Source organism: Aspergillus melleus (assembly GCF_016097325.1).
Source record: "Aspergillus melleus strain CBS 546.65 chromosome Unknown contig3, whole genome shotgun sequence".
Lineage (NCBI taxonomy): Eukaryota > Fungi > Ascomycota > Eurotiomycetes > Eurotiales > Aspergillaceae > Aspergillus > Aspergillus melleus.
In genome coordinates, this window is record NW_025763372.1 from 2,362,709 (window position 1) to 2,378,820 (window position 16,112).

Sequence of the window (16,112 nt, forward strand, 5' to 3'; positions counted from 1 at the left end):
TCCATTCGGAATCGGTGCTGACTGCACTGAGTTCCTTCAGCGTGACACCGACGGCGAACGGGTGGCCAGGCGACGCAATCGAGTCCTCGTAACGGAAATGTACATTCTTAATAGATATCTGAAGGTTGTCGACGACTGCCGTGATAAGACTCTGCGTGAAGCTTTGGTTTCGGCGCTGTTCTTCCTGGCTCATGCCCTCCGTGTTTCGTTCCTTCAAGATTTCCGCGCTCTCGATTTTATCCATCTTCAAAGCCTGCGATCTTCGTTCTTCCTCCTCGGGATCATAATCCGCATCTTCCTTCGGGGCAGCGAGGAGGAATACATCTTCGATATCGACTCTAACCGGCTTCCCTCTGAGGTTGGACCAGGGGATCGACAGGGTGAGCTCACCGAGGTGGCCTTCGACGACATTGAGGGGCAGATGCAGTTGATCGAGGGCTTCCCGCCGCAGCTCCAAATTGCGGAGTTTCACATCACCGGACCAGATACCGATATTTAGCTGCTTGGCGTCGAAGTTCTTGACGTAGATGCCCAAGAAGCGGTTGAGCAGGTTGGCGACCACCCCCTCCAACATGGTTGCGGTATGCGGCTACAGGGATAGATTGCGATAGAAAGAATTGATGTGCCTTGAAAAGGCAGGCAATTGAGATCCAATCACGCCAGCCTGGTTGGGGTATCAAATGTCAGCATGAGGGGGCCAGAGGTGACCACCGTTGGGCAATTGAATAGGCAGACTCAATGCCCAAGCGGGCAGTCAAGGATTGAGGGAAGTACGACCTTGCCACAGACACACGCGCGAGCTCTAGTTACACTCGCAACATGCAGCGACCATAGCGACCCAGGATATTAACCAAGTTTGCACGCTATACGGATGCGGGCCGGGCTGGGGTGAGACGGGATGGGATGGCGGTTTGGCCAGCAGGAAAGGTGGGGAAAACACGAGAGCTGAGGGAGATATGCCGGAGACGGGTGACGGCGAGTAGGTATGCAGCAAAGACGGTGGCACGAAGAATGTCAGGACTCAGGAGTCGGGATGAAGATGAGCAGAAGCAAACGGGGCCGAGTTCAGGTTGTCTACTAGTTCTACTGCCTACAGCCGTACCTGGGGAAAACATGTGCTGGGCTAACGAAACAAAAGGGGGGGCTGCGTAACCCGTCCGGGCAGTGACGTCGGTCGCTCCTTCCCAATCCCTCTCTCCGCCTGAGGCTGCATCCAGTTAGCCGCCTAGGGCTCCAGCCCTGCCGGCTGAGTCACCCGCCGGTGCGGGCGGGTGGGTGCCTGAGGCGGCACGGCCGATGACACCTGCGGAAGTGGCGTCTGCGGTGCGCCCGAGCCCGATCATTACCGCACCTCAGCATAATATCACCTCACTCATTCGTTGTCTCCAGGAATCAGTTGTCTCCCCGGCCTGCCATCTCCACTCCCACGAGTCCAACTCGACCAGCTCCTGGGTGAATACCCTTATCTCCACTCTTACTCTTCGTTTCCATCTTTTTTCCAGCTCAATTGGGTGAGTGGTCGTCCGTCTACCGGCTATCCGAGCTTTCCAGCCATCACTTTGCTAACCCGAGATCGGGAGAAAAATTAGCTGTCCCTCGTCGACAATGTTGTACAGAACCACTGCTGCCCGCTCTGCCCTTCGGGCTCTCTCCAACACCAATGCCTCGGTCGCCCGCTCGAGCTTCGCCAGCAACGTTTTCAAGGCTCCCTTGACCTCCGCCGCTCGCTTTCCCGCTCGTCCGACCTCGACTCCCAGCCTTGCTCTGGCTGCTCGCAAGCCCGTCACCACCGCGCTTGTCCGATATGCCTCCTCTTCGTCCAAGGTGAGAAGGAAATCGTTGTGAGGAGCTCTGTAGAACGTCAATTGCTGATCCCATCCGACCAGGACGCCCACGGCGAGGAAGATGTTGACATGATGGCCGGTATCAAGGGTGAGGCGGTATGTATCCATTGAATTGTTATCCCCGTCGCATGCGGTCCCTCCCATCGGGTTATATACACGTTGGCATATTGTCAAATGCTCAATCGACTTACATTCCTGGTTCTCTCGCAGAAAGTGATCAAGGACACCTTCAGCCTTGCGGACGTCCCCAAGGAGGCTCTGTACCTCGGTATGGCCGGTGTCGTTCCCTACCTCGCTACTTCGCTGGAGACCGTTTACCTCTCGTACGAGATCGGCCGATCCGCTGCTGGTAACGATGGCCTCATCTTCTCCGGTCAGACCGCCGAGCTCCTGCTCCACATGATCGAGCCCATCCAGGTCGGATACGGTGCTGTGGTAAGTAGATACCTTACTCGTCAATCCCAAGACCTAAGCTGACCGGGAGATGACAGATCCTCTCTTTCCTGGGTGCCGTCCACTGGGGTCTTGAGTGGGCCGGATACGGCGGAAAGTACGGCTACAAGCGTTATGCGGCCGGTGTTGTCGCGCCTGCCGTCGCTTGGCCGACTCTGCTCTTCCCCACTGAGTACGCTTTGATCAGCCAGTTCCTCGCTTTCACCTTCCTGTACTACAACGACGCTCGCGCCGCTGCCCACGGCCGTGCTCCCCACTGGTACGGCATGTACCGCTTCGTCCTGACCTTCATCGTCGGTGCCAGTATCGTGGCCACCCTGGTCGGCCGTGAGCAGATTGCCAACACCCTCACCTCGGAGCACAGCATCACCGACAAGATCAACGCTCTGCTCTTCCTCAAGAAGAAGGAGCAGGAGGAGCTCGAGGCCCGCCGCAAGGCCGAGGCCGAGGACTCTGAGTAAAGGAATCAACTTTAATTGAACTTCTTTTATATCAAAAACGAGACCCTCTGATCCTGTGATTGTATAAGCATGTGCATAGTTTGAATTTGAAGGAGTGGTCCGAGAGAAGAAAGCAAAGCTGCGTCGGCTCAGACCTTGCCTGCGGCAAGACCCCGTGTGACAGTAAAGCAAAAGGTGTGATCTTATATCATTGTTTCGATTTTGGAATTTTTTTTTATTTTATGTTGGGTTGAGTTTCTTGTAGATTACATGTGGAATCAACGAATCAGCGGACGCTGGAAATTTTCATTTGTTTTATTTGTTGGAACTGGTTATGCTGTAGCTGTCTGTAGTTTGTGCCACACAACGATGCAGCAAGGAGAAACTAGAAACAAAGATACTCCGAACTTCATCCCTATGAACAGCATCAGATCAGATGTGGGGTTGACAAACTGGCAAAGGACTACCTACCTAGGCAGTGCCGTAACTGTAACACAATCGTCCGTGCCCCCTCCCATCATCTCAGACTGTTGAACACTAAACCCCCCCTTCTCCATATCCAGTAGTCCGTGTCTCCCCACGGAACCCCGGAAATGTAATGAATCAGAATCCCTGACCATAAGCGACTAGCCCCTTGGCAGGCCTTCCCGAGGTGAGGTCGGATATCCAAACAGACACCGACATTGATATCGACACCAAGGCCCAGCCTTACTAGTCACCACTAAACAAAGTAACTCCGGGCCATGGCAGACCAGGATCGCGCGACCCAAGAAAGCGAATGCGGGGTTTGGACACCCCAGGCAGGACTCAAACCCTGGGGAAGGATGGAAGTGTCGGAAAGACCAGAACCAGACAGGATAGGACTGGACAGGACCATTACTGCCTACAAAGTACTCCGTACCTGCTGGTTACTAGGAACCTAGAAAGCGCCCAGGATCCAGCAACGTTGCAAGCGAGCGATTCAGGGAAAGTCAGACGAGGACAGTTAATTCCCTGTCAGGAGTCAGGACCAAATCGGGGCAATCCATCAGATATGTTACTAATATTATTTGTGCTAATGTACTGTAAGGGTGTTAAATATGTGGCTATGGATGTATGCACATGCATAAATTCGTCCAGGCCTCGTGGTGCCCAAGAGATGACCAGATAGATAATCAGCAAGCCAAGTCGACTGATAACATTAGGTACAATTACACTGCCAAACGCGCGAGTGCCACAGACAGAGGGAGAGAACACAACACAGTCCCTACTTACTTGACTGCCACGAAAAGCGCAGATCGCAGCAACAGCCCGGTAAATGACGACTGGCCGGGATGCAAACAGGTTTGGGAAGGAAGTCCCGGGAAGGTATCGGCCCGCATTCTAAACCAACCTGTGACTGGATCTCGCCGTTGGTCGTTTGAAGAGAACCTTAGGCAATAATAATAATAATAGGCTGGTAGCGTTCCCAAACTTCCCCTTCCGTCTTCCCCGTGGCTTTGCGATTCCCTCGTTCTTGGCGGCCCGTAGGACAACGCACGCACGGGATATGTAAGTACACCCTAGTGTACACCGTAGGAGGCATTGGTTCGGGATAGTGAGCTATCGGTCAAAATTATTATCTTTATGTTCGAAATGGGGATTCGCCAGTCTTCGGCTATAGCCTCTATCGCTCTAGACCTAACATATCTATCCCATCTAGGATATAAATAAATAAAGTACACTCTTTCGATGGGATCGACTCCGGGTTTGTTGCATGCTCGCTCCGATGATCCGTCCGTCCAGCCAATTGGAACCAACGGTGCGCGGTGCATCAAAGGTCAATGCTGATGACCGAGTGGGAATGGAGGCTCCGAATGAATCAAGTTGATTATCCTGAAGCTTGAGAACTGCCGAGAGGGAACGAAACGAGAAACTACGGAATACCCGTCCAAACCTCCTCTACTCCGTAATCCCTCGGCCGATCATGTTCTTGCAGGGCCAGCAAAGCTACGTAAGTTGGGTTTGCCCGACAAAGCAGGTCTGGTCGTCAACGTCACTATCCGCCCTGATGTGGCGAGTGGTGGGCCTCGGGTGGGATCTCCCTCCTACTAGAATACGTGGGCGAAACTCGGGATACATAATCATGACATCGACACCTGGCCAGCCGGGCAGAGAGCGGGTTTATGGGGACTAATAAGATGCGACGAATCGATCAGCTTTGCAAGGAATTTCCGGACCGACTATCTATGGAGGATGCGAGAACGACGGGCGAAAGAAAGTACTCAGTGCTTCAGCAGTTGTACAGTGTACACCGTCGTTGGGCAGTCAGCCAGTCTAGTCAGGAATTCATCCATAGTCTAAAATGTGCTTATTCTTTAGCACTCCTTGATACATTCGTCCGAAACACGGACATTGATATTCTTTTTTTTTAATTTCAAATTAAAATCATAATATAATAAACGTTAAAGATTAACAAGTTAAGAACCCCGGGTCAGCGTCGAGACCCTTCTGCCGGTCGGCACAATTGATCCCGTGGCTCAGGGTAACTAAAGGAGGGGCCAAGCCGACCCGACTATCCGGAGGGTCGAATTTCTCCGTAAATCACATCCCCGAATCGATGACTTGTTCTCCCTGCCGGCTTCGCTAGTGCGGTCCCATCCTGGTTGGAACGCGTGCCAAAAGGATGCGATCAAGGAATCGGTGACCAGGGTATTAGAGTATATCGTACTAAGTATATACACCATATAATTATAAATCAGCCAAGTTAACGATTATACCCGTGTCAAGTTCTACTCCATAAGTACAAACTCCATGGAGAATTTAGCAGACAATTAAAACTAGCCTGGAGTACGGAGTAGGTAAATTAATATTACCATGATATTATGATATTGAGTAGTCTCGTAGGGCCCCCTCGTTTAAAAAAGAAAATATAGTTCTGACATTACTAATGGAGGGCCCAGTTCCCACTCGGGAGGTCATGAGCACGCGCAAAAAAAGAAGAAAAAAGAAAAAAGAAACAAAAAAATGGGTCAGCAAAATAAGATAAAATAAACTAATTGATAACAGTAAAGTTGAAAAGGAGGGACAGAGGGACCCCGAAATCCAGCAGCGACCCTGGAACAACCGGAGAGAGAGGAAGAAGAAGCTAGAACGTTCAAATGATCAAGAAAAAAAAGATCCAGGGGTAAAAAGGGCCGGTCTAGATCGCCGAAGGAAGCGTTAAAAAGGAATAGCAGGAGAAAATTGCACCGTGTCATGTGCTCGATCGACGAGAACCAACGGGCCCGCAGAGCCCCTCTCTTGCGCGTTTTGTCTTCAATCCTACCTTACCTTGGCAGGGATGTGATCTGGTTTATTTAGGATTATTCTTCCCTTCGTTGTTCAGGAGACGGTGGTTGGGCTTCCATAGAGATTCGATTTCCAGATCGACATCGATTCTGCGGGTAGGTATGTCTGGTCGTGGAATGGATCAATGGATCAGGCATGGATGCACATCGCTGTGCATTATCGATTAGGAATTTGGGAGCCCGTTGTTTCCTGAATTTATTTATTGAATTTGCCATTTTGCCTCCTTCACCTCTTGCAAATTCATGTCAAACCAGAGATTAACGAGCCAGATCAAGACTTGGAGGAGGGTCGTAAGAAGGATGAGAGAATTTTCTTTGATTGTTATGACTTCTTTTTTTCCTTTTTAGTGACAATTATATTGTTGATTTACTAGGATTGCTTATCTCAACACCCACGGGAGGGCATCAGTGGTCGACCAGACCGGGTAAAGCTGTTTTCGGGGGGGTTTGTTCTAGGCACCGCGACTAGTTCCGGGTGGAGATGCAGATAGAGAAAACCATGGAATCGACCTACGATGGGTCCGTGATCGATGTCATGTGGCAGTCCAGCACCTACTAAGAATAGTCGCGCTCCTCGAGCTCTTGGCTGCGATGATCGGAAGCCCTGCCGGACATACTCTCCTTTACCACCCTGATGGGTATTTTCAGCGAGAATTCAATGGGTGTGATCAAGGCATTCCTATGCATGACCCTTAAATTCTAATACTATGTCCTTCGTGGGTGAGATTTTAAAAGATGATCGATGATTGACGGCCATAATCACGAATTGTATAGACCAAAAATAACGATCGAGAATAAAAAGTCCATCAATCACCTCAGGAGGTTTCAGCCAAAATATAAAACATGGAGAGAACTAAGCCGGCCAAATAGTTCAGGGTGATAAAGTGACGATAACGGAAAGGGAGACTCCAGATTTTCTGGATTAGCAAGGCTAACCTTCCCAAAAACCCCAAACAAGCAGTCCCCATTCCGCGTAAGGAGGGCAATGAATGTCAGTGCTGACGACGGACAGTGGTCGTCTGATCAGAAAAAAAAAAAGAAAAAAAGGGAAAAGAAGGGCCGAAGAAAGTGGAAATGGAATGAAATCTTCCAATCCGTTTTCCGAGTTCCTCCCCCACGCCCCCACTTCTCCGCCATGGACGAACGGGGAATTCGCCAGGCCATTAGGTCAGCACTCACCTTAGTAAAGGGGACTCTGGACTATTCCTTTGCCTGGCCCTTAGTCGGTTCGTTAGTATGTATGTAGGTACATCCATGCAATCCCCATACCGGACTCTCAGACAGACAGGTACCAAGGGAAAGCTGTCCACTTATGCACATGTAATACCTGGTCTGGGCGGGCCAGATCCACCGAGTTGGATAAAGAGTGTCCCTCGTCCATTCTGGAGAAGAGCGAAGATTCATTTCTTTCTTTCTCGGTTTCCCTCCCTTTTCCTGCCTTGTTGCCTTGCGCCACAGCATTAAATCACTCCTCAGTCAGTGACCTCATCCCCGCCTACTTTCTCTCTTGTTCTGGCGCTCTCCTCTCTTCCTCCCTCTCTCTCTCTTGACTTGACTTCTTTCTTCTTCCTCTCCCACCGCCTTCCTCTCCTCTCTTCGCAGTTTCTTCTGTCCACGGCCTTCCCAACACGCACTCCCGAATCCGGCTACGTCACCCTTCGTCCACTTCTCCGGCTCAGCAAGCATCTTGGCTGCCCAGTATCTTTTCCTCGTTTTTTCCACCCCACCAACCATTTCCGCGTAGTTCAATTCCGTCATCCTTGGACCAATCTTTTCTCTCTTCCCCGCCTCTTCTCTCTTAAGAACTGCGCCCGGGACGTAAATTCTTCCCCCCCCCTCTCTTCTTGTCCTCCCTCCAATCAATCCCCCGGCAATCCCTGTTCTTTGCCACTTTTTATATATATTCTTTTTGTTTTTGCCTCCTTCGTCCTAGGCAAATTCTGGCGAGATCCTTCTCTCTTGCCAGCACCTCCCCTACGAACTCCTAAATTGCCTATACCGACCCCACCGACACAATGAGGAATCCTTTCGATATGTCCGACCTGGACTCGCTCATTGACGAGCAAGAACAGCAGGAGAGCTATGCCGATCTTCACGCTTACTCTTCGCACGACGGCAATCGTTCTCTATTACAGAACGAAAATCGTCGCAATGACAATTTGAAGGATCGCTTTATCGGGGCCATCGACACGGGTACCACCAGTTCCCGTTTTATCATCTTCGACTGCACCGGTGTTCCGGTAGCCAAATACCAGACTGAGTTTCGCCAGATTCATGAATATTCAGGGTATGCTCCGAATCATCTTTATTTTTTCCCTTTGGACCCCTTCTGACCCACGACTCTAGATGGCACGAACAAGATCCCTTCGAGCTGGTGGATTCCGTTTACATCTGTATCGAAGAGGCGATGAAGACCTTCCTTGCCCTGGGCCACTCCACCGACGAAATCGAGGCTATTGGTATCACTAGTCAACGTGAGACTGCTGTGTGTTGGGACTGGGAAACCGGCGAGCCTCTCCATAATGCCATTGCTTGGCCCGATACCCGGACCAAAGGCTTGGTCCGCGAGCTGAAAGCCAAGCCCGGAGCAGACGAGCTCAAGAATATTTGTGGTCTTCCCCTGTCTACCTACCCCTCCTCCGTTACCTTGGTATGGATGCTTGAGCATCTGCCCGAAGTCAAGGCCGCATATGAAGACGGAAGACTCGCTTTTGGTACTGTTGACTCGTGGCTCATCTACAACTTGAACGGCGGCCCCGAGGGTGGCCGCTTGGTCACCGATGTGACCAATGCCTCCCGAACAATGTTCATGAACCTTGAAACGCTTGATTATGACGATCGATTGCTCAACTTCTTCGGGCTTGACAGGAACAAGATCCGTTTACCTCATATCCTCCCGTCTTCAGACCCGGATGGATACGGATATGTTAGCTCGGGCCCTCTAGAAGGCATTCCCATTACTAGCTGTCTTGGTGATCAGTCCTCCGCGTTGGTTGGTCACTGCGCCTTCACGCCAGGAAGCGCCAAGAACACGTACGGCACCGGATGCTTCCTGCTCTACAATGTTGGCGAGAAGCCGGTCATCTCAAAGCATGGTCTCCTGGGCACTGTGGGCTTCCAGCTGGGCAAGCATCGGAAACCCGTCTACGCCTTGGAAGGAAGTGTGGCTGTTGCGGGCAGTGGTGTTTCTTTCCTGATGAACAACATGGGTTTCTTCCGTGACTCGCGCAAAGTCAGTGACCTTGCGGCGTCCGTGCCCGACAGCGGCGGCTGTTTCTTCGTCACAGCGTTCAGTGGCTTGTTCGCACCTTATTGGATCGATGATGCCAAGGGAACTATCTGTAAGTTGAACTCTCGGTTATACAGGAAGGAGAAGATGTTCTCTTTACTAACCATGACAACAGTTGGCATTACCCAATATACACAGCGCGGGCATATCGCCAGAGCCACCATGGAGGCCGCCTGCTACCAGACCAAGGCTATTCTCGATGCTATCGAGGTTGATAGTGGTCACAAATTGACTCAGCTTGCCGTTGACGGTGGAATGAGCAACTCCGACATCTGCATGCAGGTATGTTGCGCATGTGTTACCCTTGATCATTGTAGGGCACGTGCTAACACTTCTTCTCCTTTTAGACTCAAGCCGATATTATCCAAATCCCTGTCGAACGACCCGCTATGCACGAAACCACCGCTTTGGGAGCCGCCATCGCCGCCGGCTTCGCCATCGACGTTTGGAAGGATTTCAATGAACTCAAGAACATGAACCGCGCCAACCGCACAACCTTCGAGCCCCATATCTCCATCAAGAAGAGTGCGAGGATGTACAAACAATGGTCCAAGGCTGTCGAGATGTCTCGCGGCTGGACCGACTCGGGTGATATGGATGGTGAAGACGAAGAGTAGAAATACTCTTTCGACAATCCAAGGAAGGAAAATATACATAAAAGGGAAACACACCGCCTTCCCACTTTCTACTATAATACCTGGATGATTTCTGTGCGATTAAGCGTTGTGCGTTTGTCATGTGTTCATTGGGGTTCATGGGTCTGTCTTGTCATTGTTTTATTTGTTTTTGGCCAATCCGGCGGTGTGGTGTCTTTTCTGAAGATACCCAGTTCTTCATCTCGTCTTCTTTTCGAGCAGGTTTCCTGGTACATATACATATATATACTCTTTTAGCTTTCACATACATATTTAGATCAAATTTATATCATTTTCAAAATCAACAGTTTATCATGTAGCCACAAGTATGTACCTTGGTTTACTTCTCATTTGTTTCAGGAATTGTAACAACACTGACGCCCATCCAACGTCACAACTGACGTCTAACATCAATTAACAACCTGGCCCAAGCGTCACCACCATCCCTGGTAGATCTTTAGGATGGAACCAACTGTCATTCGACCAAACCATTGCCCTAAAATAATATTTATACAAAATAAAAGACAGAGCATCTATAGCCCACGTGATGTTGTACCGCCTCTCGACGCAGCTTCTCTCTTTGTGTGTAGCAAATCCTCTCATCTTTGGTCTGCAAGATACTTAATAACTTCTTATGTCCAGTTCCTGGGCTGAGTCCTTTCAGTCAATTAATTCTCGAATTTTGATCCATGTTATCCCTCACCCTCACCCACAGCCATGCCTGCCGACATACCATTTTTGATAATCAATACATAGTATATGGACCGCCCCTCTGCATCGAGACCATCTTGCACCAGCTACGACTCGACATAAACGAAGGTTGTTTTGGGTTCTACACTCAGTATTCAATTTCGATTGCGACCTATGTATGTATGTACAATACAATACAATACAACCCAAGATAGGTACCTTGCTTTGGTAAAACAGGCAAGTATGGGGAAATGTCAGTTCGGCGCTTGCCGGCGTTCTTCTCACTCCTTAAACTCGCCCTGCTATATGCCAGATGAAAAAACAGATACAGGCCTATTTTTTTTTTTGACTGCAATTGCGGAGTTCGAGGATAAATTTGAAAGCAGAGATATCGAAACAGAAGAAAGGAAAAGAGAAAAGAGGAGACAAGGAAAAAAGAAAAAGCAGAGCATGCAGACGAAAGCGCAACACCGAGTACAATGTAAAGAGCAAAGAGAAAGAGAAACCAGAAGAGGAACAAGATCCCCCAAGGGCTGTAATCAAGGCGTGACAAGTACAATGCCGATCCTCGAGACGCCTAATGGAGGTCAGCCCAAAAGAAAACAACAACCGGGAGCAAAAGAGGATTATGAATAGAGGAGAAATTGAGATATCATCAGAAGAAAGAAAATAAGAAAGTTTGGCCTTATTCGGCAGCTGCCGGGGGTTCTTCATCGGATTTGCTTAGTCGTGTCGCCTGTAGAGCCTCAGGCAGTTTAAGAGGTGGCGGCGACGACGACGGCAGTTCCAACTTCTCGAGTTTCTCTCCCTTCAGGACTTTCTCCATTTCTTCCTTCGTGAGTGTCTCGTATTCAATCAAAGCCTGGGTCAAGAGTTCCAATTCGTTCCGTTTTTCGGTCAGGATGTTCTGGGCGCGCACTTTGGCCTCCTCAACTAAACGCCGGACTTCACTTTCGATCTCCTGCTTGGTCTCGGACGACAACCTGTTGTAGTTCGTGGAGAGATCAACATTTCCGAGCTTCTTGGAGTATCCAAATCGAGTGACCAAGGTGAAAGCCGTCTCAGTGGCTTGTTGAATGTCCTATTTGGAAATTAGGTTAGCAAACAGCGATCGGATACATCTGGGGGAGCGGTAAAGACTTACAGCTGAGATGCCGCTCGTAACCTTATCAGGCCCGAAGATGAGCTCTTCGGCGGCCTTACCACCCATGGAAACGTCAATATCGGACAAGTACTCGGTATAGTTCCGAGAGACCATGTCCATCTCGGGCAGGAAGTGCGTCACACCCAGCGCCATTCCGCGGGGAACGATGGTGATCTTGTACAGCGGTGTAGAGGACGGAGAGAAGTAAGCAACGAGGGCGTGGCCAGCTTCGTGGTAGGCGGTCAGAAGCTTGTCCTTGTCCTGGATGATCCTGCTGCGAGCCTCTGCTCCCATCATAATCTTGTCTTTGGCCCAATCAAAATCCTTGGCGATCACCTTGTTCTGCTTGTTTCTGCTGGCATAGATGGCGGCCTGGTTGACCAGGTTTTCCAAGTCAGCGCCGGAGAACCCGGGAGTGCCACGCGCAATCACTGCGAGATCCACGTCAGTGCTGATCTGCACGTCCTTCATGTGGTGCCTAAGGATATCCATGCGACCCCGGACATCGGGGAGGCCGACGGTCACCTTCCGGTCGAATCGTCCAGGTCGGGTAAGCGCTTTATCCAGCAGTTGCGGGTAGTTGGTCGCAGCAAGAATGATCACTCCGGTAGACTGCGAGAATCCATCAAGTTCGGTGAGTAACTGGTTCAAGGTTTGCTTCACGTATGAGGCATCCCTTTCGTTTCTCTTAGCACCTATCGCGTCCAGCTCATCGATAAAGATGATCGCGGGTGACTTGCCGCGAGCCTGAGCGAACAACTCACGGACACGCTTGGCACCAACGCCCACGTACACCTCGTCGAATTCAGATCCAGACATGTAGAAGAAGGGGACACCAGCTTCACCCGCAACGGCACGGGCAAGAAGGGTCTTTCCAGTACCGGGAGGCCCAACAAGCAAAACACCTTTAGGCAGCTTGCCACCGAGCGAAGAAAAGCGATCCGGGTTCAGCAAGAACTCAACGAGCTCCTGAAGCTCATCTTTGGCTTCATCGCAGCCATGCACATCACTGAAGCGAACAGTCTGATGCTGCGGTTGGGCCTCGTTGGTCTGAGAGCCCCGGATGTTCTTCAGAACGCCCGTGGTTTCCACCAAGACAGTAACAAGCACAAGGGACATGTAGACGAAAAACGCGAAGGACACCAAGAATTTGGCCCATCGGAATATGGTGCTTCCAAGCGACTCTTCCACAACAACATACAAAGGAGCTTCTTTCGCGCCAGTGCCGGTTTGCTTCGTTGCCAATCCCACTTGACCACCATGTTTCTGAGCCGCAACTGCCTGGCCAATGGCCTGGAGTTGTTCCATGTTTACGTTCTGATTTGAACCGGGAGCCATTGGTGCGGGACTAGTACCTCCAACAAGGTTCAAGGCCTTGAAATATATCGCTTCCGAAAGTTCGTTGCTGGCGAAATGACCGCTCCTGTACCGCTCGACCACAATCGCCGGCATGTTGGCGCGAAGGAGGTCCTGATAGAAGGAGTTCTGGGCATTGACGTTGTGTGGATTATTGTTCGCGGTTTTCTCCTTCTGTGCTAAAATACCGTGAGAGGGACCGCCGAAGAGAAACCGTTGTTGCTGAAGATTGGCAAGACCGAGAGGACGGGAAACGTGGGGAAGTCGGTTCAAAGACGTGGAGTAGGAACGAAAAGACGACGGAGAGAAGACACGAGAGGCAAGGGAGGGCGAGGACCAGAGCGAGCGTTCTTTTTTAAGAGTCATGAGTCAGTATACATGTTCCCCTCGACATCCCGGATTGTAATTACCATTGAACAAGGAACGGGACCATCCCGATGACGCAGGCTGGCGTACGGCGTCCGCTCTCAAAGCTGTTGAGGGTACCGTGTGCAGGAACTCCGGCAGTACGACAGACCCGGCATTCTAAGCAGATGGTTAGCATCTCGATGAGATATTTCCCATCCACGCATGACACAAAACATACTGTTGAACTCGCTTCACCAAGCGTGCGCTGGGAAGTGGTAGAACCGGGAGAAGGGCCGCGCTCGACATTCTTCCAAGGCGCATTTAGGAGCTTCGACATGGAAGGCCAGATATCGGATGTCACCGCCGCGATATTCTACACGGGATCATAAGGGTTAGAAAGATCGAACGCGCCAGAACATAGACCGAGGGTCCTTACGGGCTTGGGGATCGGAACTTGAAAGGCCATGGTTGACCGACGTAAGGCGGCACTTGGCCGCAACAACAGGAAGTTCTATCCCTAGATAAGTTATGCGAAAGTTGGGATCGAGGAAACGTGGAATTAATCCTCAAGGAAAGAAAATGCCATCACTGAATGATAGCGATCAGGGTGCGGAGTGAAGTGAGAAGATGGGGGTGCCTCGGCGGGAATCAATAATGCGGCGGCGAATTCATTGGCGGCGGACTTGCCACTATGGCTCTTCCGCCCCGCCGGAGGTACAGGTCACGTGTGTATGTGCCCCAGGCAGCAGCCGTCCATGTGCTTCCATCGACATCTTCCATCGCCAAAGCTTTCCATTATCTGTAAGCCATTCCACTAGTGATGAATTCCGACAGTATCTCATCTCTGTGAGACCGCAGGGGCAGCAGGAACTGCCTTGATCATACCGGCGATGATTATCTACGTATTACACAATACAATGGAAAGGCAGGCTCGGCAACCCGTGGTTCGATTCGGCCACCGATGACAAGGTCATCATTGACAAAAAAGAAACCTTCCCTTTTCCTGCAAGACATATCCCCTGCCACACATGCCGTGATACACCGAGATATACCTCTACACTAAGTGTTCAACACTCTATATATATACTATTTTGCGCAAACCTTGCAGATCTTGTCATTAGACGGTTGGGACAGCCGGCGCGGTTGGAGAAGGAAGCGGGTCTTCTTTCACTTATAGCAAGAGCGCAGCTACCTATTCGACTCTCGTCCTGGACCTTGTTGTGGTAGGTTCAGCACGTTTGGCCTCGGGCATACTTCATGGCTTCTGTCGTTCGAGCCCTAGTCCGAGATGTCCCGAAAGGTCATTCTTCTCATGGGAGCTCCCACCGTACGGAGTCTTCAATGGGATGAAAATGAGCTACTCAATGCACCTATATACCCATTCGACGGCTCGGGTGGTGACGACGAAGGAGCCGGATCATTTGCAGAAAACTACCCTGTGAAATGGAGACTGCTGCGGAACTCGGCTTTGCCAGAGACACAACCTGATCAGAACGAAACCAATCCTGCGGGAGGCGCACGGTTCTTCACCATCGACGAGCTGGTTACTCCTGGCGGAATATCTACAACGGACGATTCACTCTCCAAATTCTACAACCACTCTTTTGCCATACATGAGACTTCAGAGATAACTGTGCCTGGCACCTCCGGGGACGACTCGGCAAAAGAGAGCGGCTTATGGGCGGATAGCACGAACACTTCGATCGCCCTTAGCTGGGAAGAAGAAACCGCCCAGCCCGGTCTCTCAATCTCAATCCCCGGGCATATCACAGATCTGCGGGACATTCCTAGCGCCGCATACCTCAATGCCATCGTGCCTCAGACGATGACGGTGAATCTGATCGTGGGCATCATTACCATTCGGCCGCCGCGGCGCATCGTGACACGACAATGGAAACGAGAGCTGGACCTGATCGAGGTCGTGGTGGGCGATAACACGCGCAGCGGGTTCGGGGTTACATTCTGGCTCCCTCGCACGAGTCGAGGCGGCGACGACGAGAGCGAACTGGGGCGGAGCCTGGCGACACTGCGACCACGGGACATCGTTCTCTTGCGCACGGTGGGACTGAGTTCATTCCGGGAACGGGTGTACGGGCAGAGTCTGAAGAATGGAATCACGCGGGTGGATTTGCTGCACCGCCAGCGGGTCGACGTAACGGACGCGGGGAGAGTGTACAGCGGCAGGAAGCTGCGCGATGTTCAGCAGGAAGATCAGCCGCTGGCGAAGGTGAGCAACGTCCGGCAGTGGATCCGCCAGTTTGTGGACCCGGCCCCGGAAGCAGCAGGCGGTGGCACCAGGGGGCCAAAACAACGTGGGCCCATGGAGTTTCCGGCGAAAAATCCTCGTCCACCGATTCTGCCTCCAGATACGCCCGAGCAGTGAAGTGAATGGGTCTTATAAATAGAAACCCCGACAGGACGACGCGGCCTGAGGGACCCGAAGAAGAGACATTGGCTCTCAGCCACCTTGAAAACGGACTGTATGTATATACTTGTACTTGTAGGTAGGGGACATGCCGGGTCATATGATTAACGCCGTCTGGAGGAGTAGGGCGTACATACTCCGTACTCCGTCAAGATGTAACCTTGTTCTTTGTTCCATTTG

General features: G+C 51.1%; 4 protein-coding genes across 4 annotated transcripts; 3 read left to right on the forward strand and 1 right to left on the reverse strand.

Annotated features, from left to right (window-relative positions):
- Window positions 1-1,285: 1,285 nt before the first annotated feature.
- Window positions 1,286-3,081, forward strand: LDX57_005881 (DUF3429 domain-containing protein). Its single transcript, XM_046087567.1, has 5 exons — window positions 1,286-1,511; window positions 1,590-1,824; window positions 1,887-1,940; window positions 2,055-2,279; window positions 2,336-3,081. The coding sequence occupies exons 1-5, from the start codon at window positions 1,297-1,299 to the stop codon at window positions 2,756-2,758; spliced, it is 1,152 nt and encodes a 383-aa protein (XP_045943534.1). The 5' UTR covers window positions 1,286-1,296; the 3' UTR covers window positions 2,759-3,081.
- A 4,059-nt stretch (window positions 3,082-7,140) lies between these two features.
- On the forward strand, window positions 7,141-10,266 carry LDX57_005882 (glycerol kinase). The gene is made up of 3 exons (XM_046087568.1): window positions 7,141-8,332; window positions 8,392-9,616; window positions 9,682-10,266. Exons 1-3 carry the CDS (start codon window positions 8,061-8,063, stop codon window positions 9,949-9,951), a joined length of 1,767 nt encoding a protein of 588 aa, XP_045943535.1. The 5' UTR covers window positions 7,141-8,060; the 3' UTR covers window positions 9,952-10,266.
- Window positions 10,267-11,344: 1,078 nt separating this feature from the next.
- Window positions 11,345-13,973, reverse strand: YME1 (i-AAA protease YME1; the record flags this gene model as incomplete). Its single annotated transcript, XM_046087569.1, has 5 exons — window positions 11,345-11,740; window positions 11,804-13,509; window positions 13,570-13,684; window positions 13,746-13,880; window positions 13,944-13,973. The coding sequence occupies 5 exons, from the start codon at window positions 13,971-13,973 to the stop codon at window positions 11,345-11,347; spliced, it is 2,382 nt and encodes a 793-aa protein (XP_045943536.1).
- Window positions 13,974-14,795: 822 nt separating this feature from the next.
- On the forward strand, window positions 14,796-15,890 carry LDX57_005884 (uncharacterized protein; the record flags this gene model as incomplete). The annotated part of the gene is made up of 1 exon (XM_046087570.1): window positions 14,796-15,890. The coding sequence occupies one exon, from the start codon at window positions 14,796-14,798 to the stop codon at window positions 15,888-15,890; it is 1,095 nt and encodes a 364-aa protein (XP_045943537.1).
- Between the last annotated feature and the right edge of the window lie 222 nt (window positions 15,891-16,112).

Excerpts from the sequence above, each read along its gene's own strand:
- LDX57_005882 (XM_046087568.1), top strand. The coding sequence starts at position 8,061 with ATGAGGAATCCTTTCGATATGTCCGACCTGGACTCGCTCATTGACGAG. Across the intron at positions 8,333-8,391 it reads CAGATTCATGAATATTCAGG|ATGGCACGAACAAGATCCCT; the intron begins GTATGCTCCGAA and ends CCACGACTCTAG. Across the intron at positions 9,617-9,681 it reads ACTCCGACATCTGCATGCAG|ACTCAAGCCGATATTATCCA; the intron begins GTATGTTGCGCA and ends TTCTCCTTTTAG.
- LDX57_005881 (XM_046087567.1), top strand. The coding sequence starts at position 1,297 with ATGACACCTGCGGAAGTGGCGTCTGCGGTGCGCCCGAGCCCGATCATT. Across the intron at positions 1,512-1,589 it reads CTTTTTTCCAGCTCAATTGG|CTGTCCCTCGTCGACAATGT; the intron begins GTGAGTGGTCGT and ends GAGAAAAATTAG. Across the intron at positions 1,941-2,054 it reads CCGGTATCAAGGGTGAGGCG|AAAGTGATCAAGGACACCTT; the intron begins GTATGTATCCAT and ends GTTCTCTCGCAG.